This window comes from Candoia aspera, chromosome 4 (genome assembly GCF_035149785.1).
Source record: "Candoia aspera isolate rCanAsp1 chromosome 4, rCanAsp1.hap2, whole genome shotgun sequence".
NCBI classification, from domain to species: Eukaryota; Metazoa; Chordata; class Lepidosauria; order Squamata; family Boidae; genus Candoia; species Candoia aspera.
The window spans coordinates 68762034-68783893 of NC_086156.1; the positions used below are offsets into that span (position 1 = coordinate 68762034).

Here is a 21860-nt window from a genome sequence, read left to right on the forward strand (position 1 = left end):
AGGGTCCACAAGGGGATATTTTCAGTCCCTGGTCTTCAAATACATCCCAGCATAACTCTGATCGTATATGAAACAAATGCATCATTGTTTAATTTTTTTTAAAGGACAGCAGACGGTATTAAATGTTAATGGACATTGCATACCACTCGTACCACTTAGCAGCTGTTGATCCCTGACAGGCAGAAGCATCTGGTTTCTAAAAATACTTGCCAGAATGCACACTATCTTCCCAGTAGGCGACAGTAAACTGAATGTTGTAGCTGTTGCATGCACATTTTTTTCAAGAATAATAGAATTTTACTCATGGTTCCATGAAGCCAACCCTGGTTGTGTGTTGCCTACCTTTCTTTCCTCTCTGCAAAGGCTCTTTGATGAGCTTAAAAAAGCCTTTTCTGTTCCCCATGGAAGTTGGGTGCTAATTGGGAGGTCCTGAGACTGCCCATTTATAGGATTGGTTCTCTGAAAGTTGGGAAGTCTTTAAAGAGCAGGAGGGATACAAAACCTGAGTCATTTGGAACCTTCCTGTGTTGAAAGCTTGGATGTGTTGATTTAGAAAGAGGAGACATGGAAACAGTTGAAGTGTTCAGTCCAGAAGGCAAAGGTAGAGGGCTGAAGGCAGCAAAAGAATTTTGTGCTGGAGATGTTATTTTTGCAGAGCGAGCCTATGCTGCGGTGGTATTTGACAGGTAAGCAGGGAAAATTAATGTTTGCATTGTTAGGAAGCAAGAGGGAGATGGTAGAAGATTCATCACACCCTAATCAGGGAGAATGTTATGACTCCTTGTCTAACAGATGAGAAAATAGGAGCAGTTGAGGAAGAGACTTCCTGGACAGAGCTAGTTTTCTTGAACAGGGGTGAGAGATAAGATTCCTCTTTTCACCTCTGTCTTGAAGCTATTGGGTGATCTTTAGAAAATCACTGTCTTTCAGGCTCAGACACCCTCTCCCCCAAATCATGCAATGGCAGCCTAATATGGTCAGGGTATATACAGAACATTTAACACCTTGGTGGTGCTACACAAGTGCTTAATATGTATTAGTTATTACAGCCAACTGGCAGCAATCTGGTGTATCAAGAGGCTCATACTGGCAGTGCTTCACTGAGGCTATCAAATAGTAGCTATTACTCAGATATTATTAATCCAAAATGATGAGAACAAGATTCATGAAACATTTTCTTCACTGGCTTCCTTCGAGGTCCCTTCTTCTCTACAATTCAAAGGATGCTTTAAATCCCTGGTGGTGGTGGTGGTGGTGGTGGTGTGGTGGTTTAATATGTATGTTTAGATTTGAATAAGATCTCAGGTTGAATCTCCCAGAATTACTGGATGACTCTCACTCCTTCATATATCATGGATGCATGGGCAATGAGGGTGGAAAGAGCCTGTAGTTGTAGGGCTATGCCTTTGTGGTTTCCCCTGTTTTATAATCCATAAGTGAATATGGATCTATGAGATAGGGAAGCCTGTTTACCTAGATTACTTTGTTCACAGATTTCTGCAGGTCCTGGAGCCCTGCACAATCAGCAGTCTGGAGAAATATGCTGTCCCTGTCTTGCCTGCTTTTGGATGTGGCCAGTGCTGTCATGTGTCCCTGAAGCAGGAGTAGGGATGCCACTCCTTTTCTACCCATATTGCTTCTTCATACTAGCAAAACCCAAAAGACGTAATTGATTTTTCACAGGGAACTTAGGTTGAACTGGAAAAAGAAAATGATGTAAGACCAACAACATTGGCTTCACCACTAATTCAGGCCACCACACATTAAGGCACTAAATGCTTCTTTAATCCCTTCCTTCCAAGTGTGAATAGTAACAGAGGTTTTATCGGTGCTCTGCTTGAGTCGTGGTGCTATATTTAGGCATGCTGTTTTGCCCCTTTAGTTCAGCCTCCTGAATCTCCCTGAGCCTTTTCCCATAGGCTGAGGGTCGGGATCAGTGTACGTGACTTCCTCAGCTTTGGAATCACTGCTAGCTTCACCTACCACCATCACTGTACATTGTTGCTATTCTCCCCAGACAAGAAGTCTTTGGATCTTCATTGGAACATTTTCTTCACACATATAGCCCAGTGAAAGAATGCTCCTATGCACAGTTCCTCCCATATATTCATTCAGTGTGTGAAAGGCCTTGTGTGCAACCTCCATCTGAGAAGCATACTGGAGACCTGAGTGAAAAGCTTGTCATGATGAGGTTATATAACCAAATTAGTAAAGCCCATTTATTCAAAGAAGCCTGGGATTTGTTCACGTATTATAGCTCTTCCCTGGTAAAAAAAACCAAGAGTCCTTCCTTTGTACACCTTATCTTTCAAATACCGTTCACTAGATACACAGAACAGAACTTCATTCTAGTTCACATACACGTGTCTATGCGTGTAGATATGTGGATAGGTGTCTTTTATCAGTTACTAGTTCTTGCATTCCTTCCCAGTGTTATTTCAGCCTCCATCTACAGTAGGTGTGTGTACTTCATTCATAAGTCCAAATGGCTATGGTGATGTACATAGCAGTGCATGATTTTGGGATCAGAAGTAGGGTCAAATGAAAATGGGAGTGAATGATGATGGTAAGGTGTTACTTGGAAGGTGCAGCAGAAATTGAAATGGTTATTGAAACAATATTTTATATTTCAAAGAAGTAACTAAATAGTGGTCTGAAAATAATTGATTGCCAGAAGCTAAACTCACCCTTTTTGTGAGTTCTGAGAAAAGAATTACTTGGTCTACAGACTACAGAAGGACTACAGAAGGCATGTCATTGATGCCATCATATTGGTTGAATGGGTAGGGCCAGAATTCCAGTATTACTGTTTTGGGGAGGGCAACAGGGAGCAGTTTAATTGACAAAACGGATACCTTAAGCTTTGCAGAACAGTCTATAGAAAACCGGTGTCTGGAGGTTAGGGTTTGGGCCAAAAGAAGCTTTGGCTGAATCCCAGCACGATGAATTTGTGTTTGTCCAGAAATACCTTGGCTCATTAAATGATTGCTCTGAATGGGGTCATCTCCCCTCTGAACGAAAAGGTCCACAGCTTGGGGGTTCTCCAGGACTCATGGCAATGACTGGAACAGTAAGTGGCAATCATGGCCAGGGGCTCCTTTGCCCAGCGTAGGCTGCTGCACCAGTTGCAGACATTCCAGGACTATGAAGCCCTGATGACTCATGTCCTCATTACCATGCATCTAGACCACTTTAATGCACTATACATGACAATAAACTTTGAAGATAACTTTGAAACTGCAGCTAGTTCAAAATGGTGGCTGCTATTGTTGAGTGAGAATAATTACCGTTGTATAACATCAATTTTCTGGTCACTGATCAGAAATAGCAGGGCTGGTGAAACAACTTAAACCCAGCAAAGCCCCAGGCAATGATTTTATTAGAGCTGAGGTTATTAGTGGTAATCTGGAAGGGTGGACTCCGGTGTTAGCATACCTGTTCACTTTTATAGACCTACTGCACAGATTCCAAGGGAGTGGGCCTATGGGGATTATATTATTCAAAATGCCCCAAAATCTGCTACAGTCTTGCAATCTTTCCATTATTCCAGAGGGGCACTATTTGTACCAGCTGCCCTTAAAATTTTTCCAGCAAACGTTTGTGCACATGTTTTATTTGGGGTGCATCTAGGACTGTATAGCTCTTGTGCCTTTCTTGAGAGAGTACAAGCTAAATTTTTCAGTAGTATTTTATAATTTATAATTATAATTTTATAATTTATAATTATAAATTATTCAGTAGTATTTTCAGTAGTGCTCAGCATATCCTTCGCTGTGAGACAGGTATGATTAGAATTGAGATCAGTATAGGGCTGTGTACATTTTCACACTGGCTAAAGTTAATGTTCTTTCCCATGGGCCTGAGGCCCCTAATTCTTGTGGATAGTTATGAATCAGCTTGGAGAAGAGGAACTCACCAAAAATTACAGAGGTGCAGCCTGTTAAGGGACATATTACTGATAACAGGTTAAAAGAAGTCAGTGGATAGTTTAAAACAATGTGTGTTTGATGCAGAAAAGCAATTAGATTTGTCAGCTCTTTCTAGAGATGTGTTTTGGAGTAGACAATCTCATTTTAAACCAGCAAGTTATCTAAATAGGATAACTATTCCCAAATTTAGGAGAGCATTAACCTGAGCTCATTTTTAATGCACTCCCAATAGCTGTACTTGATGGAAAGCTTTGGAAAACTACCTATTCTTCAAGACTTTGTTCTTGTGGTGGTATGACCCCTGTATTACTTTGCTGTTCATTCTGTAAAGATGCACAATTATAGTTTATAGCCCTTTATTAACTACATTTCCAGGTCGTACAGAATTATTTATATACAATTTGTATAAGCTGACCAGTATGATTCAGTTTCTTTGAATATGGCCAAATTTTGTTTTATTGTCTGTAAAATTTGTCACCATCAATTGCATTGATAATTTAGACATAGCTGTTTATTTTATTATTTTTTTATAATGTTTGTTTTCTTTTATTTTTATTTGGTATGTTTTAACATTTCTGCTTTTCTAAATGGAATACTGGTCATTGACTGTAATAATAAACTGACTGATCACTGCATTTCAAAGAGCTTATCACCCATAAAGCTCTATGTGACTTGGCTTGAGGTTATCTTAGAGAATGTCTTCTTCAGGTGGAATCTGCCCAGCCCATGAGGTCAAATTTGAGGGTATTTTTAGGTTTCTGCTTCATGAAAGATGAAGGCAGTCCTTGTAACAGCCTGTGTGCTGTGGAACTCCTTGCACAGATACAGGTAGTCCTCACTTAACAACCATTCATTTAGTGATGGTTCGGACTAACAACAGTGTTGAAAAAAACAACTTACAACCAGTTCTCACACTTATAACCATTACAGCATCCCTGAGGTCATGTGATCACGATTTGGGTGCTTGGCAACCAGTTCGCATTTATGACCTTTGCACTGTCCCATGGTCATGTGATTGCCATTTTCAACCTTCCTGGCTGGCTTCTGGCAAGCAAAATCAATGGGGAATGCATGATTTGGTTAATGACCACATGGTTTGCTTAATGCCTGTGGTAATTCGCTTAACTACTGCATGTCCTGTTCAGACTATGAGACAGCCAGGCAGAATTACAAAAGGAAGTTCTTTATTAACAACCTAGTATTTACAACAGAAAAGAGTCCTAATTAATAGGCAATATAATTCAATCAAGTCCACCCAGGCAGTGGAGGAACACAGGGCAAGGCTGCCAGATGAAGAGTAGCAGGAGATTGTGGCAACACAGCAAGACAGAACTTGGCTAACTCAGTGAAGCAGCAAGACCATGTGCGGCTAGGGCGCGTGGCAAGGTTGTAGCTTGAGATTTGATTGCAGGACGCGGCATGGGGGCGAGGCTAGGCTTGGCAATGGAGGCTAGGCAAGACTCTGCTGGAGCGACAAGACAAGGCTTAGATCTGGAGACAAGGCTGAACTTGGCTGGATCGACAAGACAAGGTTTGGAAGTGGAGGCAAGACTGGACTCAGCTGGATCGACAAGACAAGGTTTGGAAGTGGAGGCAAGACTGGACTCAGCTGGATCGACAAGACAAGGCTTGGAAGTGGAGGCAAGGCTGGACTTGGCTGGAGTGGCAAGACATGGCTTGGAACTAGAGGCAAGGCTGGACGTGGCTGGAACGGCAAGACGAGGCTTGGAACTGGATACAAGGCTGTACTCAGCTGGAATGGCAAGATGAGACTCGGAACTGGATGCAAGGCTGGACTCGACTAGAACGGCAAGACGAGACATGGGACTGGAGGCAAGGCTGGACTCAGCTGGATCCAGGTGCGAAGGAGGTAGGTCCGTGTTGGTAGAGGGAGCTAGCACTGATTCCGTGTTGGCTACAGGCAAGGCTCCATTTCCTGGTGAGAATTCTCTTGTCAAAGCTGTTAGTGCAGTAGAATGGTTGTCTCCAGTGGTTTGCTCCTGGCGCTGGTACCTTTTTACACAATACTTTTCACACTGTTTCTCCTCTGTAGCCAATTGGGCTGCCTTTTGCTTTACGTGCTTCTCCACTCTCCTCTCTCGTGCACTAATTGGAGGATTCAAACCTCCCTCCAGATTCTGCTCAATTAGAGTCTCCGAATTCTCCCACTCTGCTGAGTCACTACTAGTTTCTATTTCCCCAGATCTTTCCTGATAAGTTTTGTTTTCCTCTTCTGGCTCAAAATAAGTTTCGTTTTCAGAGTCAAGGTCAGACGCAAACCTCACACTGCCCGAAAAAAGGTCGTAAAATTGGGTTGGATTCGCTTAATGACTGCTTCACTTAACAACCAAAATTCCAGTCCCAATTGTGGCTGTTAAGTGAGGACTACCTGTATATGCTGCACAGCATCCTTACTGACTTTCTGTAGAGCCATTAAAATGATCCTGTTTCAGCAAGCTTTTAGTGATTGATTTTTAGGTGATTGTGGGCATTGGGCCTGTTGATGGTGTGTTGCAGATATTTTATTTTTTAACTTGTAAACTGCTTAGAGGCCAATTTAGCAGATTATCAACTTAGATTCTCTGACCTAGTACTACAATCATCTGCCAGAAAATATTTATTTATTCATTTGTTAGATTTATAGGTCACCTTTGTCCAGGAGCTTAAAGTGGCTCCAATTTTCCCCAGAAAACAACCCTGTGATGACAATTGGGCTGGGAAATAATACCTGAGCTTCCATGGTTGAGAATAGGCTTAAACCTGGATCTCCCTATTCTTAGTCCATCATTTTAACTATTACACCCTGCTGGCATGCACTGGGAAACCATGGTTTAAATGATGGGCCTTTCCTGGTCCTGAAAATATTGAAGGGTGTTCTTTCAAAAAATCTGTAAAAGGATTGTTTCTCTTTTGTTGCTCTCACACTGAATGAATATCAGTTAGATGGAAGAAAGGAAATCAATGAAATTCAGGCTTGTTCAATCATTTGTCTTCAAAAAAGAGCTGTTATCTTTAGTTTTATTAGAAATGTATACTGATAAATAACCATGTTTCACTTCCTGGACTGCTGGCACAATTGATGGATTTATGCGGTCTACTTTTTTCTTCTCCCAGTCACTGCAATGAAGTCTTGGAAAAGGGCATGTGTGATTATGGTGGATTTCATTTCAGGCATTGAAGAGGTCTGTACACAGCTGGTCTAGAAGATCGCTTTTGTACTTTACTTTTCTGTACTTATTTTGAGAGGATGTACACAGTAGCAGCTTTCTGCATTGGACTATGTTAGCAAATGTTCTAAATTTTGTATCTCCAGATATGTTGGAAATCCAGCACCCAGAAGTACCAATAGCAACATTCTGGAATTGTGAGAACACTGGCTGTGTCATGCCAACACAGCTGGAGAACAACACATCGGGGAAATTAGCTCAGTACACACTTAGATGATTTATAGAATTCCAACATGACATTTTATTTCAGTTCTCAAATTCAAACCACATTTTAAATCTCAGATTAGCTATATGGAGATTTGTTTGTGGGTTGATGTGATCCTTTTGGCAACTCATTTACTAAAATTGGAATGCTACAGTGAAGATTGACAAAGCTCCTGTACAAGAACAACAGTACAATCATGTTTATGTACATGACAGAAAGAAGTGTCCATCTAACACGTGTGTGCATCTAACAAGTAGAAGGGAAAGCAAGGTCACACTCACATTCCCTCTTTCCTTTACAGTGCTATGGCCCTTTATACAGCATCTTCATAGCATAAATAAATTACCCAGCCATCACTGAAGTGATATAAAGGCTGTCCTCATGACTGTTATTTTGGCCCAGCAATGGGTGGCAAGAAGAAAGGAGGCCTTCCCTCGTCGTCATTGTTTTGCAGCAATGACAATTATGGCCCAGCCTGGAAGAGTGGGATCTCTCGAATTTTTCCCAGGGCAATTAATGGGAGGGAGAGAAAGGGAAGATGCTTGCTCTCCTCTTTTCCTCTCGCAGGGTCCTCTGCTGCTTTTGCCACCATCTGTTCGAAGCCGGACTGATGGTGGGGTGATGGTAGTGGTTTGCTTTGGAAAGTGTCAGCTATTAGAGACAATTTTTGGCAAGGAGGTGGGGGAAAAAAACCTATATTGAAAAACTTTGTTTTACAGTGTATAAAATATTACCACATGTGGAAAATGTAGATTAAACGGTTTTTCCCCTCTCTCAGAATGTTACGGTGTGTGGTCATCCTTTGAAACTAAATGCAGAGAAGCTCAGGACCAATGAAAGTAAACACATCTTTATACAACACATACCTTAACTGTGGCCAGCAGATGGGGTGATGGCCACCAATTTAGAGCCAGAAAAAACAAAACAAAAACAAAACCCAAGGCTGCTTTAATGAGTCACCTCATTAAAGCAGTTACTGTATATTGTTCTTCAGGCTCATGAGGAAGACTGAAAAAAGATGTGGCTGCTGCAGTTGCTTTAGAGAGGTGCTGCCCTTGCAGTCCTCCACGTTCTGAAGCGCTTTTCAGAATCATTTTTGAGGCATACACAGACCTGTTAGGCAAATTCATGGTGCTTCAGACTAGCAATGGCTACAGTCCTGGTGGTAGTATATTGTGTCCTGAACTGCAGGCAGCATGCCAGCTACTGGGGAGCATCATCATGGCAGAGGGCTGCAACTGTTCTGTCCTTTTTCCTGAATGGAGTTGATTAGCCACGCTGGGACCCAGAATACTGATCTAGAGGGAGCTTGGCCTGATCCAGAAGGACTCTTCTTAAGTTGTCACTTGCATAAAAGGACGGTTTAAGAGAACAAAATGAGACAGCGAACAAATTTACTATATTTTCTCATTTTGTCCCTACCAGGAAACTATGGTTGTAAATTTTAGAACAAACTAAACTATTAAAATGTAAATCATTCTTCAATACTGATTGGTTCCCATTCAGATTATATTGGAAAATATAACTAATGAAGATGTCCTGATATGTTGCTGTCTCATGCAAAGGGTGGAATGAATAGGTTAATGCCTGGAGGAAAGGCTTGTTCATACCTTGGCTTATTCAGACTCTTCTTTTATTTTAGTAATCTATATAGCTACCTAGTGAGTTCAATAGGAATTACTCCCAGGTAAATAGATTTCCAGTTTCTATGAGCCCAATGGGATTTATTTCCTGGGAAATGTTGCTGCCTGCCATCCTCCAAGGTCTCCTCCAAGGCAGCTGAATTGAGCTATAACTGTTTTAAACCAGGCTTTTGTCTCTTTGTTTCCACATAAGGAGAACAAAGTCTGCAGCACCTCTTCACTGCACAGACTTGACAATTGATAGAAACCAGTCAGGTACTTCAGAATGATGTCTGCCCTTGCCTAGTGCATGCCATAAGGATTCTGCCTGGGTTTGTGTGGCTTCTCCAGAGCAAGTTGAGCTTCCTTTTTAAAGCTGAGAGTCTGGTTTATTCTTCATTTGTTATCAGCCTTGCTAAACACAATGACCTTATCTTATTTTAATCACAGGAAGAAAAGCATAATTTATTAGGTTAGTGGTGGACTTTGCAATAAGAAGAGCAAGATAAATATATTTCAAGTCTCTCTTATTCTTTCCCTCCTGCGTTTGTTCTTCCCCCTTTCATTAAGCGTGCTGGATGCCTAATTCCTAAAGAAAGCTGTTAAGACAGATCAAGAAGGGATGGCAGAATGCTCATGAAATGGACTAAGTATTAGAGATTGATGAGCGAGACCACTTTGCATTCTATAGTCCTTCAGGGAGAGCTGAGAGTAGCTCTTTCTGGCACAATGTGTGGGAATCCCACCATTATCTCAATCCTGCATTTTGCTTATGGGGAAGCAATTGTGTGAGGTTGTGGCTGTCTGATCCGGAATCTGAGCCTGCTCCTGCAGGCTTTCAGAAAGTGGGCTGGAGTTTAGTTCACCACAAAATGAGTTCATGACTGAAGTGTCTCAACTTTCTCATCACAGGCAAAAGATATAAGCTTAAAGGTAATTTGGGTTGAACCAACCAACCCTGTACCATCAAGGGAAAAAAACAAAAAGATATCTATTCTGAAAGGGAAGATGCTTGGTTCCTTAAAGTGCTCTTACCTTAAAGTTGGTAAAAAAGGCAGTCACTTTATTTATTGTTTTTACTGATTATCCAGCCTTCCTATTGAAGAACAAAATTCCAGAAGGCTAACAACAATAGAATAATACAATAAAACAATGTAGCAATTAAAGCACAATAAAGCTATAATAAATACATTAAGTAAAGGTAAAGGTTTCCCTTGACATTAAGTCCAGTCGTGTCCGACTCTGGGGGGTGGTGCTCATCTCCGTTTCAAAGCCGAAGAGCCAGTGTTTGTCCATAGACACTTCCGTGGTCATGTGGCCGGCATGTCTAAATGGAACGCCGTTACCTGCCCGCTGAAGTGGTACCTATTACTCTACTCACATTTGCATGTTTTCGAACTGCTAGGTTGGCAGGAGCTGGGACTAGTAACAGGAGCTCACCCCGTCACGCGGATTCAAACCACCATACATTAAACAGGGACAATAAAACAAAATTGCAACCAGTTCAACAGGCAAAACCTGTTTCTGTCCCACAGGTTTGTCTAAATACTGTAAAAGTGTCTCCCCAGAGGGGGACACCCAGCCAACCTTGGCTGAGCCTGGAAACCAAAGCAAGAACTGGGTCGTGCCCTGGTTACTACTTTTCAGGAAGGGCTGCCTGGGAGTTCCAGGGGTGGAGGCTAGGCTGCAAAGTTGCAAAAAGATCCTGGAAGAAGACCATGGCAGGGCATTTCCGTCACACTGCCCAGACCACAGTCACCGGGAGTCCAGCTTGCCTGGAGAGTGTCTGTACCTGTTTAAAATAAAAAAGTAGGTCCTCCTTAGCTTTGTCTTGAATTCCTTGTGTTCCCTTCTAATATGGTTTGCCAAAGAAGCTTTCCTTAGTGCTAGGATTTCTCAAAGCAATCTTTTATCATCACACACCAAAGATAAAGGTGTTTTAAAAAGCATGAAATAAACCAGGCCTACTTCTTTTTGGCTTCCAAACCTTCTCATGCACTTCTCCGCCCTATACAGTATCTTAGTGCTCCATTTTCTGAGGCTGCAAATTCATGGCCCTGGGCTGATTTGGGAAGCTCCAAAGGTCCAAATTCATTCTATTTCCAGAGACTACCAAAATGGAGGATATATTCTGGCCCCAACAATTACACTGTCTGATGAATTCTCTATTTTTCACAATCCAAGAATATATTTTATTACCCTTTGAACAGTTTTTACTAGTTAGCTCTTGAAAACTTAAATGCCATAAGTTTAAGTGTAAACCCCAGATTTTAACAGCATCAACAGATTCTGTTGATAAAGGCTAGTCTGCAACTGTTCATCATCTTTGACAAAGTGTACTTCGCTTTTAAAATGGTATAATTTATGGAGAGAGAGCTTCTCCTTAGGCAGCAATCAGCTGACCCTTTGCAGCATAGTATAAACCCAGGCTGATGTGCCAGGCTAGAATGTTAAAAGGACCAGATATGCAAGGCATGCTTTTGGGGGCGTGGGGGGGGGGTTGAAAGGCAGTTCATAAATAGTTCATGAAAGTAGTTCCATAAATACAACTATTTCTTATAACTGTAGTATTCTTCCACATGTTTCTCTCGTGCTGGACAAGTGTAATTAAGGTCCTTTTTGCTTCCTCTGAGGGAAGGAGGAAAGAAAGGCAATACCCTTTTCAGCTCGCCCTAGTTATGTTGGCCTAGCAAGGAGGCATTACTTCTTGACTTCCCGCAGAACCCCTTCAGGAGGGCCTGGGACACAGGCCTTCCCGCCTCTTCTCTTGTGTTTTACCAGCTGCCAAAGCTGCCAGATTCTAAATAATAACCAATACTGTAGACATAATGACTGGGATCTCCTGTGCAGCTACAACCATGATCAGTAGGTGGGCTGTGTGGCAAATCCAGTGCAAACACACAGTGTTCTGGTCCCTGCTGCCTCTACCAAATTATTGGGCCTAAATAAGCTGTCCTCTCATTCCCTGAAATAGGCAAGAAATCTATTTTAGTGTAAGAATAGTTCTGATAGTTATATCTCTCTTTTGCACTTTGAAGGTAGGGACCCTGCCTGAGTCCTATGTAGCTTGGAAGCCATTATAATGCAAACTGGTTATCAATTTAATTATAAAGCCAAACATGTCTGAGTTAAGTGTGAGGGGTGGGAGCAAAAGTTATGTTTGATAGCCCCTGAAGGTTCCTTGCTTTTTCTAGCCACTGCTTCTCATAGCCGCTATACTTCTAGCAGACTGTTCAGACAACTGGCCATGCAGAGCAAAAAATGACCATTTTCTTGAGACCCTTGGTTGAACTTTTTTTTCCTTTGAAAAAAGGGTATGTGGCTTCTAACTTCATAATGTTACCGAAGAGAGTAAAGCAATCTTTTTGGCCTGCCTTTTTTAGGGTTTGGGGTTTTGGAAACTACAAAATGTAAAGCATCCATTTATCAAAGTGATATAATTTGGGAATATGTGCTCAGTGTTTCTGTACCCTTTTACCTCTTAAACTTCTAAGAAAAAGAAGCTGAAAATACTAGCTCCAAGCACCTGAAGGGTGCTCTGGGGTGCTGGGATGAACCATATATGTCTTACAAAAGTTGTTTCCCAACCTCACATCCTCTAGCTGTGCTCGACTTCTGGCATGCTGACGATGCGCTACAGTCTGCTGCCTAAGGGTAGGCAAGGCTGTTTGTGCCCATGTACCTTACTGTCGAAATTCTGCTGCTGCTGCTGCTTCCCTTCATCCAGGACCACCACCACTGGCGGATGGTACCTGGGTAAAAGGGTGGAGCAAGGGACAGGAGAGGAGAGGAGAGGAGATTTCAAAACATGCGAATGGGAGAGGCTGTAACAAGTGACAGAGGGGGAAGGTTTAAAAGGGTTATAGGAAGAACAACAACAATTTAATGAAGCTCTTTAGGAGTGTTGAAGGTTGTCTTGTATGTGCATAATCTATTTTATTTATTTTTTTACTTTATTTAAAAAAATACATGCTACCTTTCAAAACAAGGTGGAGTTTTAGGAGAGGTGTGTGAACCATGGGTTGTTGAGATTACATCCTGAATTGTACTGTCTCATTCCAGAAGGCAATGCATTTCATGTTAATGTTATTGCATGTGTATATGGAACTGAGGTTGATGAGATAGATTTTATGCCTTGGACATAGAGAGATCTTTGACAGAACTTGCTCTGCCCAAACCTAATATTTCTTCAGTGTCACACCAAGACTAGGCTGACCCAGGTTCAAGTCTGCCCTCAACCGTGAGTGACTTTGGGTCAGTCATTGTGTTTCGGCCCAACCAATTCACAGGGTTGCTGTTGTGAGCAGGGGCATCCGCCATCTTGACTTTTTTTTTTTGATACAGAGGATAAAATTAGAGAAGACTGCTTGAGCTCTTGAGGAAAGGTAGGGAATAAATGAAACAAAGGAAATTAGTACATATAAAATGACATTGGGAAGGGCCACTGAAAAGTCTGGGAGCATGCTGTGTTATCCTGTTAACTAAGAGTTGAACTGCAATTTCCAGGTGACTGTTAAGGCACTATTTTCCTCCTTTCAGCCTCACACATCTTGTCTGCCACACTTGCTTCAAGAGGCATGAGAAACTCCATCGCTGTGGCCAGTGCAAATTTGCCCACTACTGTGATCGCACCTGCCAGAAGGATGCCTGGCTGAACCACAAGAGTGAATGTTCTGCAATCAAAAAGCGTGGGACAGCCCCAAATGAAAACATCAGGTGAGAGGGACCGCACTGGGAGACTGAGAACAATTGTAATGAGTTTGTAATGAAGTACCCAATGGCTTGAAAAGGACAGCAATATCAGCTTTGTTCAAGGCTCAGGCAAGCGGAAATGCAGGGCAATTTTTAACCCCCTTTCCCCTGGAATGAAAGTCTGTATGGCACAAATTTCCTTTTATCCACTTGAATTGTTTACTCTGATTTATTTATTTATTTATATTTATTATTCAAATTTTGTTACCGCCCATCTCCCCCAAAAGAGGGGAAAAATTTGCTTATTTTTTTCCTGTGCACCTCTGAAATTTGAAAGCTTTTGAGAGGGGACACCAAAACTGAATGAGATTTGCCTATGAAAATGGAAGAAAGGCAGCGTTTCGATGTTTTTCTAGTTTGTAGTGGTTGCTTATATGCAATTTTTCTCACGATTCCACCCATTACTGTGCTCATGGAGAAGACCCATTTCTCGGGAACATTATGGTCCAAATGATGGTCAACCCACCTATGCTTTCATCCAAAACAGTGACATGAAAATGACAACACATGTGGAGTGAAGTTATCATAGAAACATTACAATTACATACTTTCAGTTCAACACAAAATAGGCAAGTCTCAGCATTTGTGAGATGATATCATCATACATGTGCTGTCATTTGCTCCCCTGCAGATGCCCATGAATGCTTTTATTACGATCTCTATCCCATTCTCATCTGTTCAACTTATTTTGTCTAAAATACTTCTTGGCCCCTTTTCAGTTTACAGCTTCAGTTTTCAAAGTTATTTTAATGTTAAATAATTCATTTAAAGCAACAAAGAGGAATAAAACAAGTTAAAGCTGAAAAAGATGTAAAACACATTTTAAAGACAAATTGTGATGTATAAAACAGGTTTTTTAAAAATCCCAAGGGGGGTCTTGTTCAGACATATAGTTTCACCATTATCCCCATTCCGACATAAAAAAGTGCAGTCCCCAGTGGACATCAAGTTCAACCCTGCTTCCTCACAACAATACTCAACTTGTGTTTTCCTCCTGATAAAAAAGGCTACTGGCTTATAGAGAAGCCAGCATAGGTTCAGTTGTATAAAGTCTTCTCTCCTGCCGAAACCACAAATATCTGCGGGAAGCTGAGACAATTTTAGTTCACTGATGGGTGGGGATTTCATAGTGAGTGGGCATAGGCATTCTAAAGGCCTTTTTCTGGTCTACCAACATTCAGAAGATGGGAGGATCAGGAAAAGGCCTTCTGGAAAATGATCTTGTTGAGAGATTTTTTGGATGCCAGTCCTAACCACAGCATGCTTATGGCTTAATGGCGGTATAGTCCTTTGCATTCTGAAGTCCCTGCTCAGAGTGCTGGTGACTGTAGCTGCTCCTGCAACCTGGAGAAGGATAGGAATCTTCAGCATTGTGGCTGGAGGATTCAGAGGAAAGAGGACTACATGGTTGTTACAGTGAGCTGTGTGGATATGTGGGCCATGAACATCACTGATATCCAGCAGTGTGATCAAGATGCCCACCTGTGGGAAAGCAATGCAGAGCAGAGAGGTCTGTGTGAGCCAAGTGGTGTGAACAGGGCAACTTCCTCCATAACCAGCCAAGAAAGATATTGGCCAGTTTCTGCAAGGAAGCCATATAGAATCTCACACCTGGCCTGATCCAGCAAGATCTGCTGGGATTGATTAAGGAAAAGGAGGAGCAAATATATTGTACAGACAACTCCAATAGGAGAAGAAGAGAGGAGGTGCTTGGAAAGAGAACAACCATAGGCTCTGGAACTTAACCCCCAAGTTCCATTGACTTGGCCTTTTTATTTCCATGTTTTCACACTGCAACAGAACCACCACAATAACAAGGGCTACCTGTATAATGTCTATAACGATTGTTGGATTTGGTTCTCAGTTCTATTGCAGTTGCTCATTAGATTTGTTAAGTGATTGGATAGTCAATATTCAAGGCAAATAAGCTGGAGGATATCTTTGACTTTCCCACTGCTTACCACAAAAGGTGCTAGTAGAAAGTTATTTTTAAAAAGATAGGTAGGCATTTCAAGCATTGTATGAGCATGTTAATATTCTGTTAAAGGAAGACAGCTTGAGAGAAAGTCTGAAATGCCCATTTGCACTCTTTCCCAGGTTTAACTACTATGGAACTCCATACTTATCAAGCATCCTATTTATAGGAGCTGGATAAAAATATCCCGTTGTGATGTATAAGACAGGAAGGCATTGTGAGCTGCAATGGAAACTATGCTTCTAGCTAGAGAGTTAGTTCTTCTGGAAGGCTTTCAACAGTATATTTGTAGAAAAACTCAGGCTGATTTTTCCATTCTTTGTACACAGATCAACTGCTGTTCACAGGAGCAGCAGCAAAACTTCGGTCAACCATGTAGCTTTGCTATGCAGCTCTCAAAAGAGAACCCCAGCTGCTGCCCAATATTGGTATTCCCCCCTTCATATTTTTTCAGCAGGTCTGAGCAAGCTATGACCATCCTAATGTAGTTGAACTTCAACCCCAGCAATTGCAGCCAGCAAGGGCAATGTGAAGCATTTATTTATTTATTAACAAGCTTGATAAGGCTGCCTAACTCAAACAATGTGACTCTGGGCATAAAAACGAACAACAAACAAAAAGTAAAAAAAATAAAAAGTACCCACTCACATGCCATATCTCCTTAAACATATACAAAATATAAATACAAAATATGAAATGGCAACCAAGCAACATAACAGAACAACCAAATGCTAGTGATGCTAGGATTTGTAATTCAGCAGCTAGAGGAAAAGATCCTCCCAGATGGTTCAGGACATCCCTGCAAGTTGAAGTAGCTGGGCTATCCCATGAGTCATGGCATGGCCATGCCTACAAAATGCTACATTCATCCTTTGCTTGTGAGCATTCCAGAGGCCAGCACTTTTGGAAACTCTGAGGGTTTCTAAAAATGAGGCCATCAATCAGCTGATGCTGTTTCACTAACTCACCATTCACACATCAGCAGGGAATCCCTCTCCTGTGCAGACTAGGGCAGAAACTCATTAAGAAAAGGAGGCTAGGGCTACAAGATATGGCTGGCAAAAATCTAGATAACCATTAGATGTCAGCAATATTGCCTTTTTAAAAAAAAATTCTTTGTTGCTATCTTATGATCATCCAGATTTTTGCAGCCCATATCTGGTAGCCCCAAGGCAGACAGGTGCAGGAGAACTGAATGACGCTGGCAACTGATGGATACAATCCCTGAAATGGGTGTATGCAAAATGGGTTCACTGTACAAAGTTCTTGCATAATTCCTAATGTTTGAGTTCATTTCCATGCCTCTTAAAAGAAGAAAGATTTAGAAGAAATTGGATATAACCCAAATGGGTTGTGCTTCTTAGAAGAGCCAACAACCAGTTTCTCCTGGCCAACAAGAGAAAGAGGCTGCAGATTACTTTTTGGTACATACATAAAAATGAATCTCAACTTAGAAAGAAGAGTCTGCTTGATTCTAAACATCGTACCAAGCATTGTGAAATACAACAGGCCCACAGTTTAAGAAGGTCCCAGTTTACAGACGACTCCTAGTTAGGAACAGACTGCCATAAAGATTATTATATTAAAAATTTGAGTTAAGTACAATATTTTGGGTTAAATACACAATATTACTTCATGTATTATTATGTTTAAGATGTTTTAGCATATTTTGAAGTGTTTCTTAAGTGTTTTATATGCATGGAAAGGTAAAATATATACTATATACTAAGACAAACATTTGACTAACTGATGCTAAATAACTGTTTTGACTTACATACAAATTCGACTTAAGGACAGACTTAGGAATGGAACTTGTTCTTCAGCCGGGGACTACCTGTATTCTGAGCTTGGAGTCAGAATCCTTTTACCTGCCTTTCCTGCCCTAAGGGCCTTTGTGCATGCAGGAAGGGCCAGTCTAATTTGATTACAGTCTGTCTCTCTGCTGAGAGTGTCACAATTCCACTTCTCAGAGTATTGAGAAAAATAATCAAGCTTTGCAATTCATTATATAGTTTCTATATCTACATACTGTCATATACTCTCTCCTTCTAGGCTGGCTGCCCGAATCGTGTGGAGAATTGAGAGAGAAGGAGGGGGCCTTACCGAGGGGTGTCTGGTCTCCATTGACAGCCTGCAAAATCATGTGGAACATTTTGGGGAGGAGGAGAAGAAGGAGCTGCGGAGAGATCTGGAGAGTTTCCTGGAGTTCTGGCCACCTGAGAGCAAGCAGTTTGGGATGCAGTACATCTCCCACATGTTGGGTGTGGTATGTATGCATTGTTGAAGCCTGGAAGGACTTGTCGGGAAGGACTTGGGCCAACTAAAGCAAACCATTCCACCTAAATGATTTACATGGCAGAACACAGAACAATTCACCTTAGACGTTTGGCTCACCTCACTTCATTTTTCAGTCTCAGATGCCATCTCTTCATGTATGTATGTATGTAAATTTTTATTAAGAATTTTTAACAGAAGATAAAAACTAACAAGAACTGATACCAAGTAAAAAGAAAAGAGAAAGACAACAAAGAAAAAGTCAAAAGTGCAAAAAGAAAAAATAGAAAAAATAGAAAGAAATTGTTTCCAATTTCAAATATAATTACAAATACAAAATTACCTCTTACTCTATGGTTACAAACACAATCTCTCTTTTTTCTATCATCTATTTTTTTCTGATCATCAAAACTGCAAGTTCATTTTTTTCTGTTTCACACGAAAAGTCTATAAGGGGCTTCCAGTCAGCAATGAACATAGATAATGTCTTTTCTCTAATCAAAGAAGTCAATTTAGCTATCTCTGCAAATTCCATCATCTTCACCAATCATTCCTCCATTGTGGGTAATATCAAGTCTTTCCACTTTTGTGCATATAATAATCTTGCTGCAGTTATATATAAAAACAAAGTTCCATGACTTTTTTCAGATGCTACCTCTTCTAATCTGAATAGGAACGCTTTCTAAAATTTAGCAAAATAGGGACAGGGGGTTTGTGTAAGGCAAGTGTTTTAAGTCTGCAGGTTTTTTAAAAAGGGGTGCCCATCTCAACATATAATTTTGTGGGGAATTTGTTCTGTGTCTCTGAATTTGATTCACAGATTGTGCTAAGCTATAATGTAGTTTCTTTGGTTTTGTGGTAGGTATTGTGTGATTCAAGATATGATGGCTTGGATTATGGATTATAGTGAGCATATTGTGCAAACACAGCCAATTATATTCAATAAGCCATGATTAAACAAAGCATGACTTAGCACAATGTGTGAACCCAACTAGAGAGCATTGGAGCAATGTTTGGTGCATTTCATAAAACTCTTGAATGCTTATAAAGAACTTCACTCTTTCAAGCAAAGGTTGAGGTTTGGGCTATCTGCCATTTATAGCAGAATTTGTAGCAAACCAAGATGATGCCAAAATGATGGCGTATGTGCTAGGATGTCATTACACTAGTGTTTGTTACCCCTTCCTGAACACCTATGGCTGTTTATTTTTTAAATATGAGTTCTTTCTCCCATCCCTTTTCCTTACTACCTGGTTACTTAATGGATCTCCTGGTGCTCTGACACACCAGTGTGGTATGCCTTTAGAGCAGGAAGATGGTACTTCACTGGGTGTCTAAACAGGAAATGCTGGAAGCTTCTGGGGCAAATCTGAGGTCTTGGTTATTACACATTTAATTACTTACTTAATTAATTAATTATTATTTTTATAAATAACTCAAGGCGGCGAACATACCTACTCCTTCCTCTTCTTCTTTTCCCCACAACAACAACCCTGTGAGGTGAGTTGGGCTGAGAGAGAGCGACTGGCCCAAGGTCACCCAGCCAGCTTTCGTGCCTAAGGCAGGACTAGAACTCTCAGTCTCCTGGTTTCTAGCCCAGCACCTTAACCACTCTCAGATGCTTCCTGTGAGTTATTTCCAAGATTGCAAAAAGGAGCTTCAGTTGCACTCCATAGCTTGTTTCTCGGCTCACCCCTGGTTTCCCTTATACCACAGTGCTGAGTCCTCAAGCTTTAGTTACACAAAAAGGGAGGATATATTCTTCCTTGACCTTATCTACTACTCTGATCCTGAAAGTAAAAGAGGAGGAGGAGGAGGAGGAGGAGGAGGAGGAGGAGGAGGAGGATCTACTGGTTTAATCATTCACGATTTCCTATTTTTCCTGAACAAAGTTTCTCTCTTACACTACACACTTATTTTTAGAGGATGCAAAGGTGGGAATAACTCATTTTTTTGCATGAGCACCAATCTCTGCATATCTACACACACATACACACTTATACAGTATATATGTATATATGTGTGTGTGTGTGTGTATAGATATAAATATAGATATTTTGTTGTTAGTTGCCTTTGAGCCATTTACGACTCATGGCGACCCTATGTATAACAGAACAAAATGCTGTTCAGTCTTGTGCCATATGCCTGCCTGTTCCAAATAGACAGATACAGATATAGATCTACACACCAGGTATCCACTGAGTAGGCAAAGTTGGACACCATGTTAGCTCAGTTCTTAAGCTATTCCAGGGAGCCCAAAATGCTGCTGTTTTCTCCCCCCACCCAAAAAAAAGCAGTGGAAAAAGAAACAGCCCTTGATAAAGATAAATCTGAATTCTTCACAAACCTTGTGAGATTGGAAGATAAAGCAATCAGTCATAACCCCCCACCACCATATCTAGTTTGTCAAAAAAGGCAAGATAGAAGTTGCAACCACATGATCAAAACCCTGACCCTTTATACATATGTGCATTGCAGGGTTTTGATCATGTATTTTTGATTGCCATCTTGCCTTTTTTGACCCCTGTTATGGATGCTCCTGCAGTTGATTAAATTGCCTTCATAGTAGATTATGTGCCTTGGATCAATGTTTTTTCACAATCCTATAACCTACCTCTAATAGCCCCATTTAGAGCCATTTCTATCTGGCTGCTTTATTGGACTTATAAATCAGGTTACCCAATGGGCTAAGGGGATTTTTCTGTGGTTCATAATCTACCAGCTGGCCAGCCCTGATCTAGACTTTGGAATATTTGTAACTAGTTGTAAATATTCAGCCAGCAAAGCAGACCACTTGGCTATTTTAGAGCCACACTCTGTTTCATGAGCCACCAAGAACATTGTTTACACTGAAAACAAATTAGGAAAATACATTTCTAAAGTATGCAAGAAACACAGTGAGAGAGATAAAGGAAAAGAAAGAGAGGGAGATGACTGTTGTACATATTCTTGGGATTTATACAGGTATATACTAGTAATTTCTAGTAATTTCTTGCTTATTTTAATATAATTCTTAATAGCTGGAATGAGTTGAACTGCATCAATCTGTATTTCTGTTCCCAAATTCTGTCTGGGAAGTAGATCCCTTGTAGATACAGAAACTGGTTGTCTCTGATCTAGAAAATGATGTTTTTTTCTGATCTATCTTATTTTTTTGTTTTTGTGGGAGCAGATTAACTGCAACGGTTTCACCCTGAGTGACCAAAGGGGACTTCAGGCAGTTGGTGTAGGTATCTTCCCCAACCTTTGCTTGGTGAATCATGACTGTTGGCCCAACTGCACTGTCATCTTTAACAATGGCAAGTAAGTATTCCTTCTCTGCAATTCTCTTTTCAATTCACAAAGCCCTTCAGAAAACAATTTGCTTTTCATAGGAAAGATTGCCTGACTCTTTTGAATAGCAGTACTGACAGCCATTTCCAGAAAATATTTAATGTGAAGGCCACTGCTGCAAGCTTATTTCTGAACTCACCTAGAAAAATGGGGAACCCGCTGGAAAGTTATCTTGTGGAAGTCCCATTTCAGTGAATGGGGAATGGGAAATGCAGGAGAGCATTACTGTGCGCTTGGAAAGCTGAGATTTATTCAGTGGAGACAGTGCCAGTAAATATTCCAGTGGCTTGAATTCAAAGGGTATCGACAGCTCTATTGAACAATCTTGGACCTGGATAAATAAATTAGGAAAATTGTTGAATCTAGTAATACATTTAACGATTCTGAACTTAAATACTTTAACTACTTTAGTTTTTTCATTGAGTAAATTCCTAGCATGATTTAGTAATGTCAATTATGAGGTTCTGATTCACTAAGATTGTGATCACTCTGTTGGTGGAAGCCACTAAGACTCATCATGGTATTTCTAAAAACAGAAACATA

General features: G+C 40.9%; 1 protein-coding gene across 2 annotated transcripts in view; it reads left to right on the top strand.

The window, feature by feature from the left end:
- Positions 1–501: 501 nt before the first annotated feature.
- Positions 502–21860, top strand: part of SMYD1 (SET and MYND domain containing 1) — a 33689-nt gene continuing 12330 nt past the window's right edge. For both annotated transcript variants that reach the window (XM_063300371.1, XM_063300372.1), the window contains exons 1-4: positions 502–686; positions 13523–13699; positions 17763–17976; positions 21157–21287. In XM_063300371.1, coding sequence (XP_063156441.1) covers positions 565–686; positions 13523–13699; positions 17763–17976; positions 21157–21287 — 644 coding nt within the window. In that variant the 5' untranslated portion in view covers positions 502–564. The remainder of the gene's footprint in view (positions 687–13522; positions 13700–17762; positions 17977–21156; positions 21288–21860) is intronic.